Below are 14225 nucleotides of genomic sequence, written 5' to 3' on the forward strand. Positions count from 1 at the left end.
GGACACGAATTGCAGAGTCACGGGATGGGGCGGGTTTAAAGGGACTGCAGTGGGGTGTCGGGTCCAGCCTCCCTGCTCAGGAAGGGGCATCCCAGAGCACATGGCGCAGGATTGTGTCCAGACGGGTTTGGAATATCTCTGGTGAGGGACATTCCACAGCCTGTCTGGGCAGTGGGGCACTGAACATGCTCCCCTGGGAATGGTCATGGCCTCAGGGATGGCAGAGCTCCAGGAGGGATGGGAAAAGGCTCTCAGGATCATGGTGGGATTGTTGGGATGTGCTGTGTAACGCTGAGGGTTGGATCAGTGTGCCAAATCGTCACCATCCCAACCAGACCGGAGCACTGAGTGCCACATCCAGTCATTCCTTAAACACCTCCAGGGTCAGCCCATTCCAGTGTCTGATCACCCTTGCTGTGAAGAAATTCCTCCTGATGGCCAACCTAAACCTCCCCTGTTGTACTGAAGGAGGCTAAGTTGAGTCCCCTAAAAGATGACGTACCTCCACCACATCTGCAAGCACCATTTTTCTGAGATTTCCAGTTTTCTGGTGGGGGCCAGGACCAATGTGGCACAAATGTGACACCAATGTGACACCAGTGTGACACCAATGTGACACATCCCCGTCCCAGCCCACAGAGCTGGGTGTTCTCAGGCTCTGCTGACGTCTGCAGCTCCGGTACCCAGCTCCGGCCTGTGCCTCTCTCACGTCCCTCTCGGCAACATCTGACATCCCTAATGGCCTCTGACAACGTTAACTCGCTCTAATGTGTGTCCTGCCCTTCCCAGAACGTGCAGTTCTCAGGCACAGCAGCCGTGGCTCCGTCCCTTGCTCAGGGCTGTTGTGGGCAGCCAGGGCCGAGCCCCGGAGCTGATTCCTGCCCTTCCTCCTGGCACTGGCTGTCCTTGGGGAGACGTTGATATCGCTGGGCTCTCCCCCAGCCCTGCTGCTGTTTAATCAAGGTGCAGCCCCGAGTGGATGGCAAAGTGCTCCCCAGCTGGGCCCTGTTTCGCCCAGAGCTGCAGTTCTCTGTTGATTTTTCAGGTCCTTGCTGTCTGGGCAGTGTTTGGCAGCAGGAACGCTGGGGGTGTTTGCTCACCAGCTGTCCCACTCCCCCACCAAGAGGGTTTCATCTGATCCCATTAAAACCCAGAGCTTACTTTAAGAGCAGAGACCCTACGAGGCCTCTGGAGCATTTGTGCTTATCCTCCCATTATTTTTTTTTCCACGTTCACTGCAACACTCTCCTGTTTAAGCTTCTGAAAGGTTTTTCCAGTGAGACATATGGGGAGCTATAGAGGGCAGGGCTGAGGCGCAGTGCTTGGTTATGGATATTGATCCTGGGCATTATTCAATACCTGGCCTTGTCCCAAATGTAGGCACAGGCTTCAGTGCAGCTTTTAAACCTTAAAAGCCTTTGTTTGTCAGGCTGGGGAGGTGACAGGAGGGACATGTTGGTGATGTCACATTGATGGAGGCTGCAGAGTTCTGCTGCTGACTGGAGTTTGTGCGTGCTCAGTGTCCCCCTGTGCTCAGATCAGGGACAGACACGCAGCTCTGTTTGTTTAATTTTGGAGTGTTACAGTTTTCCAACCTGCCCTCCCCGGGTGAAAGGTGCCAGAGGGAAGTACAGCCAGAGAAAACACATCAGTCAGATGGAAATGCAACAGATAAGGACCTCAGGGTCCTGATAATCCCAAGGACAAGCCAGGGAAGGAGGATGAAGCTGGATTTAGTGCTCCAAGAATTGAATTTGACACAGCCCCCCAGAACCATGGGCTCAAACCCTGTACAGCCTTTTCCAGTCCTTTTTCCTCTTAAATTTCCTCTTGCATTAGATTTGTGTGAATCCCACAGATGGAGTCCAGCAATTAAGAAGAACCCAGCACTCCTGTTTATGGATAACAGGAACATCTTCCACTGGATTACACAAAATAAAAATGAAACCCCTGCTGTTTCAACAGGGGCCTAGGAGGTGAGTGGACACTCCCCCAAGCAATCCCCAAAAAATGAACAATTCACCAACAGTGCTTTTTGATTTTTTAGCTTCTCCCTCTGGAATATGGAGTGGTAACTGAGGGAGGCCTGGTCAGAGCCTGGGTTTCACTTTCTGAGTTGAGGAAAGCAAATGTGAGCAGCCCTTGGTTAAAATGCCACCTCCAGCAGCTGCTGGGGAACCCCCGAGCCACGGGAATGTTTCGTTACCTCTGGGACACCCGTGACTTGCTGTTCCCCCAGTGCCAGGTGGAAATCGAGGCAAAAAAAACCGTGTTTCTTTCTCAGAAAAAAAGTGTTTATTTCTCAGAACCCAGATGGGCTCTGCCAGCCGCGCCCAGCCCCCGGTTTGTCACCTGCAAAATGGAGAGGAATTTTTACGAGGTTTAATTAGCGCAAAGTGCTCTCGGTAGCCAAGACAGCTTTCGGTCCGAGCATCTCGGGCCAAGTTCTCAAATTACGGCGGCTCCAGCAGCGACCCACGGGGCTGAGCCCCTGCAGGGAGCATCGGCAGCGCCTGGGTCCGTGTGGTGAATAAATGAGAACAGGACAGAGCTGCGGGTGCTGCCCTGCGGGGACCTCTCACCGCGCTTTCCCCCCGGCAGCTTTCGGAGAGAGGGGACCTTCTTCAGCTTTGGGTTTGCAGAATGGCTTGGGAAAGGAGAGGAGGTTGTGGGAGCCAGGAGATGCAAACAACCAGGAGATGCAAACAACCAGGAGAGTGCAAACAACCAGGAGATACTGACAACCAGGAGATACAACCAGGAGATGCAGAAAACCGGGAGAGTGCAAATAACCAGGAGATACTGACAACCAGGAGATACTGACAACCAGGAGAGTGCAAATAACCAGGAGATACTGACAACCAGGAGAGTACAAACAACCAGGACATTACAAACAGCTAAGAGATGCAAACAACCAGGAGATACAGACAACCAGGAGATACAACCAACCAGTACATTACAAACAACCAGGACATTACAAACAACCAGGACAGTGCAAACAACCAGGACATTACAAACAACCAGGACATTACAAACAACCAGGAGATACAACCAGGACATTACAAACAACCAGGAGATGCAGACAGCCAGGAGATACAGACAGCCAGGACATTACAAACAACCAGGAGAGTACAAACAGCCCATCCCAGGTCCCTCTGCCTCTCCCCGGGCCATTCATCCCAGGCTGTCAGGAATCCAGGGCAGGCAGAGGGCTCCAGAGTGCTCCCAGGGATGCTAACTCAGCTGGACAGCCTGTGCTCTGCAGGAAAAGGCAATTTTCCTGCTGCTGCTGTGTCTGGTAGCTCAGGGCTGTACCAAAGAAATGAGATTTCACTTGCTGAGTCAGGGCAGTGCCCGTGTTTGACAGGAGGAGGAGGAGGAGGAGGAGATGGGCTGAGTCACCTCTCCGAGTTCATGGCCAGGCTGCTTCCCAAAAGCACAGCTCCTGAGATGAGCCCTTCCATCCTGGCAGGAGTGGGAGCAGGAGGGGCCAGGAGAGCAGCCTGTGTTTGCTCTGCTCTCCTGCAGGGCTCTCCCTGCCCAGCTGTTGAGTCTCTGCAGCCACATCTGGCTCAGAGGTGGTGTGGCAGCAGCAGAGCACAGCAGGAGCCAGGGGCTGATGGCTCCCCATGGTTTTGCTCTCCTGGGCGCGCTCACCCTGCAGCTCTGTTCCATTGGATGCTCTCCCCATCAGATCAGCCCTGAGGGATCTGCAGGGATCTCCAAGCTGGGATTTGTCACCTTGTGTCACGTTCACGTGGGGCTGCTCCAAGCTCTGGGAATAAAGAGCAGCTGCTGTGGGCAGATCTGGATGGGCAGGACCAGAGCAGCTCATTCCCACTTAAACTACTTCCAAAATGAGCTGGACATGGTGCACTAAATCATTCTGAAGTGCATTAGAGGGATTTTATAGCACAGAATAAAGAGGTCCTGTGCCCAGCACAGGCAGCAGCGCCTGGTGGCTGCTTACTCATCCCTCAGCAGAGAAGTGAGAGCAGACACAGTCCCTGCTTTCACCCGCTGCAAATCGTTCCCCAGAGAGCAGGGATGGAGGAAAAAGGGTCACTTTTACCCTGTGACTCATTTAATCCCTCATGTGAGCACATAGCAACCGCGCTCGGTGACATCAGGAGTGACACAGACACAGCACAAGGCAAGATAAACAAACGGTGCTGAGGCATGGAAGGGACCAGCAGCCCTCCGGAAAGCAGCTGCTGAAACTGGGCTGCCCAAGTGGTCACACACACACAGGAAAAGCAGAGCTGGAGGCAGAGGGAGAGCTGAGCCCACAGCAGAGCTCCAGGCAGGGCCAGCACCTCTGGGACTGGCTCTGGAGGCTCCAGGCAAGGCCAGCAGCTCTGGGGCTGGCTCTGGAGGCTCCAGCAGCTCTGGGGCTGGCTCTGGAGGCTCCTGCAGCTCCAGCAGCTCTGTCCCTGGCTCTGGAGGCTCCTGCAGCCCCAGCAGCTCTGGGCCTGGCTCTGGAGGCTCCTGCAGCCCCAGCAGCTCTGGGCCTGGCTCTGGAGGCTCCTGCAGCTCCAGCAGCTCTGGGGCTGGCTCTGGGGGCTCCTGCAGCTCCAGCAGCTCTGGGCCTGGCTCTGGGGGCTCCTGCAGCCCCAGCAGCTCTGGGGCTGGCTCTGGGGGCTCCTGCAGCTCCAGCAGCTCTGGGGCTGGCTCTGGAGGCTCCAGGCAGGGCCAGCAGCTCTGGGCCTGGCTCTGGGGGCTCCTGCAGCCCCAGCAGCTCTGGGGCTGGCTCTGGGGGCTCCTGCAGCTCCAGCAGCTCTGGGACTGGCTCTGGAGGCTCCAGCAGCTCTGGGCCTGGCTCTGGAGGCTCCAGGCAGGGCCAGCAGCTCTGTCCCTGGCTCTGGAGGCTCCTGCAGCTCCAGCAGCTCTGGGGCTGGCTCTGGAGGCTCCAGGCAGGGCCAGCAGCTCTGGGGCTGGCTCTGGAGGCTCCTGCAGCTCCAGCAGCTCTGTCCCTGGCTCTGGAGGCTCCTGCAGCCCCAGCAGCTCTGGGGCTGGCTCTGGAGGCTCCAGCAGCTCTGGGCTGGCTCTGGAGGCTCCTGCAGCCCCAGCAGCTCTGTCCCTGGCTCTGGAGGCTCCTGCAGCTCCAGCAGCTCTGTCCCTGGCTCTGGAGGCTCCCACAGCTCCAGCAGCTCTGGGGCTGGCTCTGGAGGCTCCAGGCAGGGCCAGCAGCTCTGGAGGCTCCTGCAGTCCCTGCTCGCCCTGGCAGCTGGAGCAAGGCTCATCATGGGAGTGCAGAGTGGCAATTATAGCAGCAGGGATGCCACAGGGCTGCCAGGCTCTCTATTTATAGCTGCCCCAGCACAGCTCTGCTGTGTGCTCCTGCTCCCAGGTGAGGGCACAGGCCGTGCCCTGAGAACCCCACAGGAACAGCACAGAGGAAGGACTGAGCACCTTTGATGGGAACAAAGAATCGGGGATGAAAGGACAGAAATCCACAGAGGGCCTGGAGCAATGAACTCAGACTTCCTCCCCAAAACTGCCCTGGAGTTTGTTAACCCCTTCCCTGCCCGGAGTGCCACCTCTGCTCCTCCTAATTGGTGCCAAGCAGTGCCACTGAAGTGTTCTGCAAGCTCTGGCCCCTGGAATGGTTCCAGCAGAGGTGGCAGAGGGGCTGTGGGCCTGCCTGTCCCTCTGCAGCCCCAGCCCAGGGGCAGCAGCCCAGAGAGCGCCCCAGAGCTGTCCCTGTCCCATCCCTGTCCCTGTCCCTGTCCCTGTCCCTGCCCCTGTCCCTGTCCCTGTCCCCATCCCTGTCCCTGCCCCTGTCCCTGTCCCCGTCCCTGCCCCAGAGCTGTCCCTGTCCCTGTCCCTGTCCCTGCCCCTGTCCCTGTCCCTGTCCCTGCCCCAGAGCTGTCCCTGTCCCTGTCCCTGTCCCTGTCCCTGCCCCTGTCCCTGTCCCTGCCCCTGCCCCTGTCCCTGTCCCTGCCCCAGAGCTGTCCCTGTCCCTGTCCCTGTCCCTGTCCCTGCCCCTGTCCCTGTCCCTGCCCCAGAGCTGTCCCTGTCCCTGTCCCTGTCCCTGTCCCTGTCCCTGCCCCTGTCCCTGTCCCTGTCCCTGTCCCTGTCCCTGTCCCTGTCCCTGTCCCTGCCCCAGGGATTCCCTGTCCCTGTCCCTGCCCCTGCCCCTGTCCCTGTCCCTGTCCCTGTCCCTGTCCCTGTCCCTGTCCCTGTCCCTGTCCCTGTCCCTGCCCCAGGGATTCCCTGTCCCTGTCCCTGTCCCCATCCCTGTCCCTGTCCCTGTCCCTGCCCCTGTCCCTGTCCCTGTCCCTGCCCCTGTCCCTGTCCCTGTCCCCATCCCTGTCCCTGCCCCTGTCCCTGTCCCTGCCCCTGCCCCTGTCCCTGTCCCTGCCCCATCCCTGTCCCATCCCTGTCCCTGTCCCTGCCCCTGTCCCTGTCCCTGTCCCTGCCCCTGTCCCTGTCCCTGTCCCTATCCCTGTCCCTGTCCCAGGGGTGATCCATGCACAGGGAGCTCCAGGGCTCAGCGTGGAGCTGAGCAGGATCCAGTCAGAGCTGCCTTTGTTTCATGGGGAGGATTAAACCATCACGAGCTGGAGTGTCTCCTCGGCGATCTGAAACTCGATCGCCGGCAAAGAGAGACCTCCACAAATGCTCTTTTTGTGTTTGAAGCTGGAGACCATCCACCGGTTTATTTTTAGGCGCACATTTGCACTGGCCCTGTTACAATCCTTCCTCTGTTCTTGTGCAATAAAAGGCAGAGAGGATTCTCTTGACCTTCAGTATCAAATATAGAGAAAATAAGGCATTTGTCTGAAAAGAACCACCCAAAATAGCAGGGAAGAGGTCATGCTGTGCTGTGGGCTGTTGGTGTTGAAAGACAAGGAAAATGAGGATTATAGGAGCTGGCACATTAATGAAAACTGCTAGAAAACTGTATGGTGATGCTAATTAGTATTTGTATGTTAAAGGACCTGAGATCTTTCCCTTTTACACCGAACACTTGCCTGAGAGTAAGCAATGATCCCTGCTGAGGTGAGTTCTCAGTTTTCTCTGAGGATCTGTTCTGGATGCAGAGCATTTCCTTGAGCTCAGGACCTGATGCTCCCGCCTCACCCAGCTGATGTTCCCTACACCCTGTGCTGCACACAAACATCACCACATCCATTCTCTGGCTTGCCTTTCCTCGGAGAAGCTGAGAAAAGGGCCCAGAGGAGCTGCCTGGCTGTTTGATTTCTGTGCCATCAGCAGGGCCATCTGCAGCGGGCATCTCCCACTGACAGGAGAGGGAAGGTTAAAACCCCTCATGACAGGTTAGCAGCATGATTTGCAGCAGCAGCTTAAATCAATGGTTGCAGGCAGGAAAGAGTAGCAGGCAGCTAATCCTTTAAAGACTTAAGAGCAGCTACTACTTCAGCCCGAGTAAATATTTCAAAACAAAATTAATTAGTGGTGACTAGTGGATTTGCTGCCCTTTGATTTAACATCCCAGGATGAATTGGTGATTCCTGCACGGAATTTTTGCTTCCGTGCCAAAGCTGCTGTTCCCCGGGAGCTGGAGGTCCTCTCAAAGGAGATTGATCCCAGTTTTGTTCCTCCCTGAGCTGGGAAGGCCCTGCAGGGATCCCATGGGAGGTCCCTTTGTGCTGCCCCAGGGATGGGGGCACAGCCCGGCTCAGGATCCTGCCCCGGTGCACTGGGCAGGAAGGAAATGTCACTTCCTGATTCCTGCCAGGAGAAAGCCACAGAGCAGCTCCCAGTAATTGCCTTACTCCCCATCAAAAGCAGTTCCTCACACCTTCCCAGGCACAGGAAAGGCCTCAGGGGAACAAATCCTGACCCAGCACAAGCCGCCTCTGAGCAGCAAAGCAGGCAGGTCAATAATTGCAAACAATAATTTCTAATCAACAGTCGAGCTTTTCCCTCCCCGTGACCCTTGGCTCCACCACAGAACAAAGCCAGCTCTCTTGGGAGGCTCTGTCGTGGCCCTTGCTGGACTGTCTGGACTATTTTTAGTCAAATCCAGCATTCCTAAAAATCCTCAGGCTGCTTTTGTGCTCAGGAAGGGGAGAGGAGCTGCTGAGCACGTGCACACCCACATTCCACACAGGACACGGGAGTGGGAGCACAGCTGGGTCAGCACAGAGCCCTGGGAAAGGGGAAAAATTCTTTATTTCCATCAGGTTGAGGAGGCAGGACTGCTCTGAGCTGGGAGGGGAACCAAAGGTGTCTGCAATGGCTGGGAGGCCAGGGAGCTCCTGGGGCTGGGTGATGTCCCCTCCACGCTGAGGGGACATCCAAGGGCTGTTGGAAGTTGGAAGGAACCCACAAGGATCATCCAGATCCGGTTCCTTCTCCTGTCCCCTTTATTTATCCCACTTAGGAGACCCCCCCATCCCAAACTGCTTCATCTCCTCCCTCCCTCTTTGCTTTTCCCATCCAAACTTCCCTTCCGCTTCCTCTGCCGCTGCCCAGACCCAAACAAACACAAACGCAGGTTTGGTGCCCCAGGAGAGGCTGATTCACGGCCTGACGCCAGCAGGAGCTCTCCTGCCAGAGCTGCTGTATTTGACACACTCCAGCTGCTGCCAGCAGCTCCCGTGTTCCCTGTCCCTCCCCAGCCGGGGCTGGCAGCCTCAGAGATGGACAGGGAGATGCTGAATTTAACAATTGCACCAGTTCTGGAGTGCAGCGCTGGGACTCAGAGTGCTGTGGGCAGGCTGGCACTGCTGGGGCTGTTCCAGCTCTGCCTCCCTCGCTCCAAGGCCCAGCAGAGTTTGTGGTGCACTCTGACACCTGTGCAGGTGGGAAGGACAAAGCTGTGCTTGCAGAGAACACAGAACTTTATTGGTGTGAAATGCACCCACGTGCATGGCTGCTCGTTGTGCAGTTCTGCTCTGGCCCCACAGAGCTGGAGGCTCTGAGCTCCCTGAATGACACAGCAGCAAAGCTGGCAAAGCAACCCAGAGGGGTTTGGTCAGCACTGACTACACAGAGAACTCCTCCTCACTGGCCTGGCCACGTCTGCACAGCAAATTATCCACACAAAGGACTCCAAAGCTGGAGTTCAGGTGTCTCCAACAGCCACATCAGTCCAGCCCAAGATTTTTGGTATTTAGACACTTGAGTCTGGGTGCCAATCCTCCTCCCAGTGCCCATCTGGTTGTTGCAGTGCCAGGCAGACTCCAGCAGCAGTCCCTGGGAAGGATGAGCAGGTTTTGCCAGCAGCAGCACAGGCAAAGCTGGCTCAGGGAGGTGTTTGTGGGGAAATGAGCGTGGCCAGGCTGACAGGGGGCTCTGGAGCCAGGGCCCTGTGTGGGAATCATCTCCCCCCTCATCCCACTTTATTTACCCCAGGACCAGTTGGGAAGCGTTTCTGATGGACAGAGAGCAACAGGAGAATTTAATGATGGTCTGTCTGCCAAGGTAACCCAACAATAACCACAGTGTCACGGAAAGCTAAATTAAACTCTAGAAAACGCTCAGAGGAAAAACAAATTGCTGCTGCAACCAGCTGCTCTATTTTTGGAAAACTGCAAGGATTGCCTCGCCCAGGAAGAGCTTCCCAGCGAGGGGAATTATGCAACCCCGAGAGGAGGGAAAAAACCCCACAAATCCCAAGTTCTTGGCAATTCCTTTTGGTCAACGCCCCCCAACCGGGAAAACCTGCACGCCCCCAGGCCGGGCCACGCAGCCTCGCCCTGTGGCACCCAGGGGCGCTGCCAGCCTAATTAGGGCGGGCTCATTAAGAGCTCAGTCGTCGAAGTCGGGGATGTCGTCGTAGGAGTAGCCCCGGTAGCCCTTGGAGGCGTAGTAGGCGATGCGCAGGTGGTAGAAGCCGGGCAGGAACACCAGGATGCCGATGATGAGCACGGGGATGGCGCGGTCGGTCTCCTGCAGGGACAGGGCACGGGGCTGGGCACGGGGCAGCTCCAGCTTTGCTGGTTTGGGCTTTAATTTTGGTGTTTTCAGCTCCAACTTGGGTGTTTTCAGCTCTAACTTTGGTGTTTTTATCTCTAAATTTGGTATTTTCAGCTCTAAACTTTGGTATTTTCAGCTCTAAACTTTGGTATTTTCATCTCTAACTTCGGTGTTTTCAGCTCTTTGGTATTTTCAGCTCTAACTTTGGTGTTTTCAGCTCTAACTTTGGGATTTTCAGCTCTAAACTTTGGTATTTTCAGCTCTAAACTTTGGTGTTTTCATCTCTAACTTTGGTATTTTCAGCTCTAAACTTTGGTGTTTTCATTTCCAACTTTGGTGTTTTCAGCTCTGACTTTGGTATTTTCATCTCTAACTTTGGTATTTTCATCTCTAACTTTGGTGTTTTCAGCTCTGACTTTGGTATTTTCATCTCTAACTTTGGTATTTTCATCTCTAACTTTGGTATTTTCATCTCTAACTTTGGTATTTTCATCTCTAACTTTGGTATTTTCATCTCTAACTTTGGTGTTTTCAGCTCTTTGGTGTTTTCAGCTCTAACTTTGGTATTTTCAGCTCTAAACTTTGGTGTTTTCAGCTCTTTGGTATTTTCATCTCTAACTTTGGTGTTTTCAGCTCTTTGGTATTTTCAGCTCCAACTTTGGTGTTTTCAGCTCTAACTTTGGTGTTTTCAGCTCTTTGGTATTTTCAGCTCTAACTTTGGTATTTTCAGCTCTAACTTTGGTATTTTCAGCTCTAACTTTGGTGTTTTCAGCTCTTTGGTATTTTCAGCTCCAACTCTGGTGTTTTCAGCTCTAAATTTGGTATTTTCAGCTCTAAACTTTGGTGTTTTCATCTCCAACTTTGGTGTTTTCAGCTCTTTGGTATTTTCAGCTCCAACTTTGGTGTTTTCAGCTCTAAACTTTGGTATTTTTCACTTTCTGTGCTGCTTCAGTGTGCAGCTCTGAGGTTCAGTTAAGTGTTGTAAGCTCTCCTCACAGAGTCAAAACAATTCCTGCTCTAGCTGGGGACCAAGGACAACCACCCAAACCTCAGGCCCAAGAGCACAAACAATGTGAACTGAAGAGGGAAAAACAAGAAGGATGGAGCTTCATAACCTAAAGCTATAATTGAACAATGAACTCCAATATGCAAATGGAGCAGAAGTTATAAAAGGGACAGACCCTGTGACCAGGCATGCATTTTGTGACCATTTTGGGTCATCCTGGGTTCAGTTTGTGGCCATTTTGGGTTCATTTTGTGCCCATTTTGGTCCATCTTGGGCGCAGCCCTGGCTGGGCTCTGGTGCTGCCCAAGGTGGATCCATGGAGGAGATCTTTGACTCAATCCCTGCTTTATTCTGTAACTCTGCTCGAGGCCCTCACACCCTGCCTGCTCTAGGGAAAGGTTGCCTGGAGATGTGAATGAATTCTCAGAATGAGGTGATCTGGAAGGTTCTTTGAACCCAAACCATCCCGTGGTTCTGTGATCCATCCCCAAGGGGATGAAATAAAAACCCATCTTCCACCAGAAGCGTCTCAGCTGCCATGGATGGGGCTGAGCCCTCAATCCTCGCTGCAGGGACCCTCAAGGGACCCCTGGATGTGCAGCCAGGGCTGGGAGCTGCGAGCCAAGCCCAGGATCTGTGCCTGGAGTGCTGCTGATAGCGCCAGAGGCTGCTCTGCCGCCTGAGATAAGGCAGAGCTGCCCAGCCCTGATCCCCCAGGGTCACTCTAACCCACGTGTGTGCCACATCCTTTGTTCTGAGCCCTGCCAGGGACGGGCACTGCAGCTCTGCAGCTCTGCCAGGCCTTCCCCACACCAAACCCTTCCCAGTGTTGAGTTGGAGCCTGCCCTGGTGTCACCTGGGGCTGTTTGCTGTCCCCTGATGTCCCCGAGGGCAGAGCCGGCAGCGTGTGAAGCACTCACCCCTTTGCTGATGTACCCTGCCAGCAGCAGGGCGCCGATGATGATGAGGAAGGTCCCGATCATGAAGAGCACCACGGCCAGTGCGATGGCCTTGTAGGGGATTTTGGGTGGGCTCTTCTTGAACTGGAGGGGATAAAACCCGAATATTGAACAGCTCAGCTGGGCACAGCTCCCCTCCCACGGCAGCACAGGACAGGATTCTGCTCCAGAGCTGCCCTCCAGGAGGAATCCTGCCCATGGAGACGCTGCTGGGGCAGCCCCTGCTCCCAGCCGTGTTCCCAGGAGGGCTCTTTGGGCTTCCCAGAGGGGAAGGGCCCAGGATTGGGGTCAGATTTAGGGTCAGGGTTTGGCTCCCTCCCAGCTTTGTCCCTCTCTGAGCTGCACAGCATCACAGGATCCTGTGCAAGGCCAAGCTGTGGGTGCACAGCTCCCTCCCCAGTTTTACCTGCAGGTCGATGTACCCATCGTCGGTGCTGGAGAGTTTGGAATATTTGACTTTGCTACTGGGGATCCCAGCAGAGAGATTGGTCCTGGACGGCATCATGCCAGGGGGGCCTGGGCATCAGCTACAGCCTGGAGCAAACACAGGAGAGGAAACTCAGCTGAGAGACACAGAACCGAGGTTTCTGAGGAGAAACTCCCCTGTCAAGGCCGAGCCACCCCAACACAGCTCTGTTCCTTTCCTAAATTAAATCTTTTCCCACAGAGGATTTAAGCATTCCATTTGAAGGCTGAAATGCACGATGGTACAGCTGGAACAATGTCTGGAACCAAGGCAGAACCTGTGCTTCAAACCAGATGGGAAATCCCAGCAGGGCCCAGGAATGAGCCAGCTCTCCCTGCATGGGGAGCTCCCACTGCATCTCTGGCTGCCTCTGAACAGGGCAGCAGCAAATAAACCCGACCCAGAGCTAAACAAAGCAGCTTTCAAACACCAGGAGATGTTGCAAGAGAGCAATTTTGGGGAAAAAAAACCCAAAAACAAACAAACCCGACCAAATAAACACAAAAACCAACACAAACCACTGGAAACTAGAACGAGATGGAGCTGAGTGACTCAGAGGGAGCGGGACAAGGGGACCCACCCCAAATCCACCCAAACCGCCCCAAATCCACCCAGAATGCACTCTGAACACACCCGAACCCACCCAAACCACCTGAATTCCACCCAAAACGCCCCAAATCCACCCAGAACAAAACAAATCCACCCCGAATCCACCTGAACCCACCCCGAACCCACTCCAATATACCCAAACGCACCCAAACCACCCTAAATCCACCTAAAGCACCCCAAATCCACCTGAACCCACCTCAAACCACCTCAAATCCACCTGAACCATCGCAAATCCATCCCGAATCCACCCGAACCTACCTTATCTACAACCCGAAGCCATCGCAAATCCAGAACTCACCCCGAACCCACCCGAACCCAACCTCAGCCCACTCCAAGCCCACGCCGACCTCCGGCCCGCCCGGCCCCGGTACCAGCCCCGGTATCCCCGGTACCAGCCCGGAACCCCCCGGTACCCCCGGCCCTGCCCCGGTATCCCCGGTACCAGCCTGGTACCCCCCGGTAGCAGCCCCGGTATCCCCGGTACCAGCCCCGGTACCCCTCGGTATCCCCGGTACCCCCGGCCCGGCCCGGTACCAGCCCGGTACCCCCCGGTACCCCCGGCCCTGCCCCGGTAGCAGCCCGGTACCCCCGGCCCGGCCCGGTACCAGCCCCGGTATCCTCGGTACCCCCGGCCCTGCCCCGGTACCAGCCCGTACCTGCCGCCCGCCCGCTCCATGGCGGCCCCGCCTGTCCCCCCGCCGCCCCGGGAAGTTGATCCCGCTGACGCCGCTTCCCTTCCAGGTCACGGCGGGGCCGGAGCAGCCTCCCCCGCCCGGCACCGCCTCAGTGAGGGGGGAACCGGTCCGGACCTGCCGAACGCTCTGGGATGGAGGCTGTGCCTCGCCAGATGTTTTATTGAAGTGCTGGAGGGTAAATGGGGAAGGATCTCGGCGAGGGAGGAGCTGAAATCAGCGGCTGAACCCAAAATGCTGCAATGGTTTGGGTTGGGCCGTGAAGCTGCCCCGGTGCCCCCCGTGCCGTGGACGCCTCCCATTGTCCAGGGTGTCCCCTCCAGGCTGGCCAGGGGGCACTGGCCGGGAGTGCGGTCCCACAGGAGCCCAGGCCGGGAATGTCCCCAGCCCCGGTACCGATTGTCCCGCCCAGGCCGCGGCGGGGCCGCTCCCGGCCGGCACTGCCCCCTGGTGGCAGCCGCTGGCACCGCCGGACAGCGTTCGGGCCGCTCACCCGCAGCAATTCCCAAAATAACGTCCTGAAAATCGGGCAAAGCTTGGGAAAAGCCTTTAGAGGATGGTGAATTGCAGCGGCACCGTGGTCAGCACGAACCTCTGTCCCC

At 56.0% G+C, this 14225-nt stretch overlaps 1 protein-coding gene across 1 annotated transcript; it reads right to left on the reverse strand.

Moving 5' to 3' along the window:
* Nucleotides 1-9454: 9454 nt before the first annotated feature.
* TMEM230 (transmembrane protein 230) lies at nucleotides 9455-13933 on the reverse strand. The gene is made up of 4 exons (XM_074559119.1): nucleotides 13588-13933; nucleotides 12263-12390; nucleotides 11818-11940; nucleotides 9455-9864 (listed from the first exon to the last, which is right to left on the reverse strand). The coding sequence occupies exons 2-4, from the start codon at nucleotides 12359-12361 to the stop codon at nucleotides 9724-9726; spliced, it is 363 nt and encodes a 120-aa protein (XP_074415220.1). The 5' UTR covers nucleotides 12362-12390; nucleotides 13588-13933; the 3' UTR covers nucleotides 9455-9723.
* Between the last annotated feature and the right edge of the window lie 292 nt (nucleotides 13934-14225).

The sequence above is a fragment of the Zonotrichia albicollis genome, chromosome 26, assembly GCF_047830755.1.
Source record: "Zonotrichia albicollis isolate bZonAlb1 chromosome 26, bZonAlb1.hap1, whole genome shotgun sequence".
In the NCBI taxonomy this organism is placed as follows: Eukaryota; Metazoa; Chordata; class Aves; order Passeriformes; family Passerellidae; genus Zonotrichia; species Zonotrichia albicollis.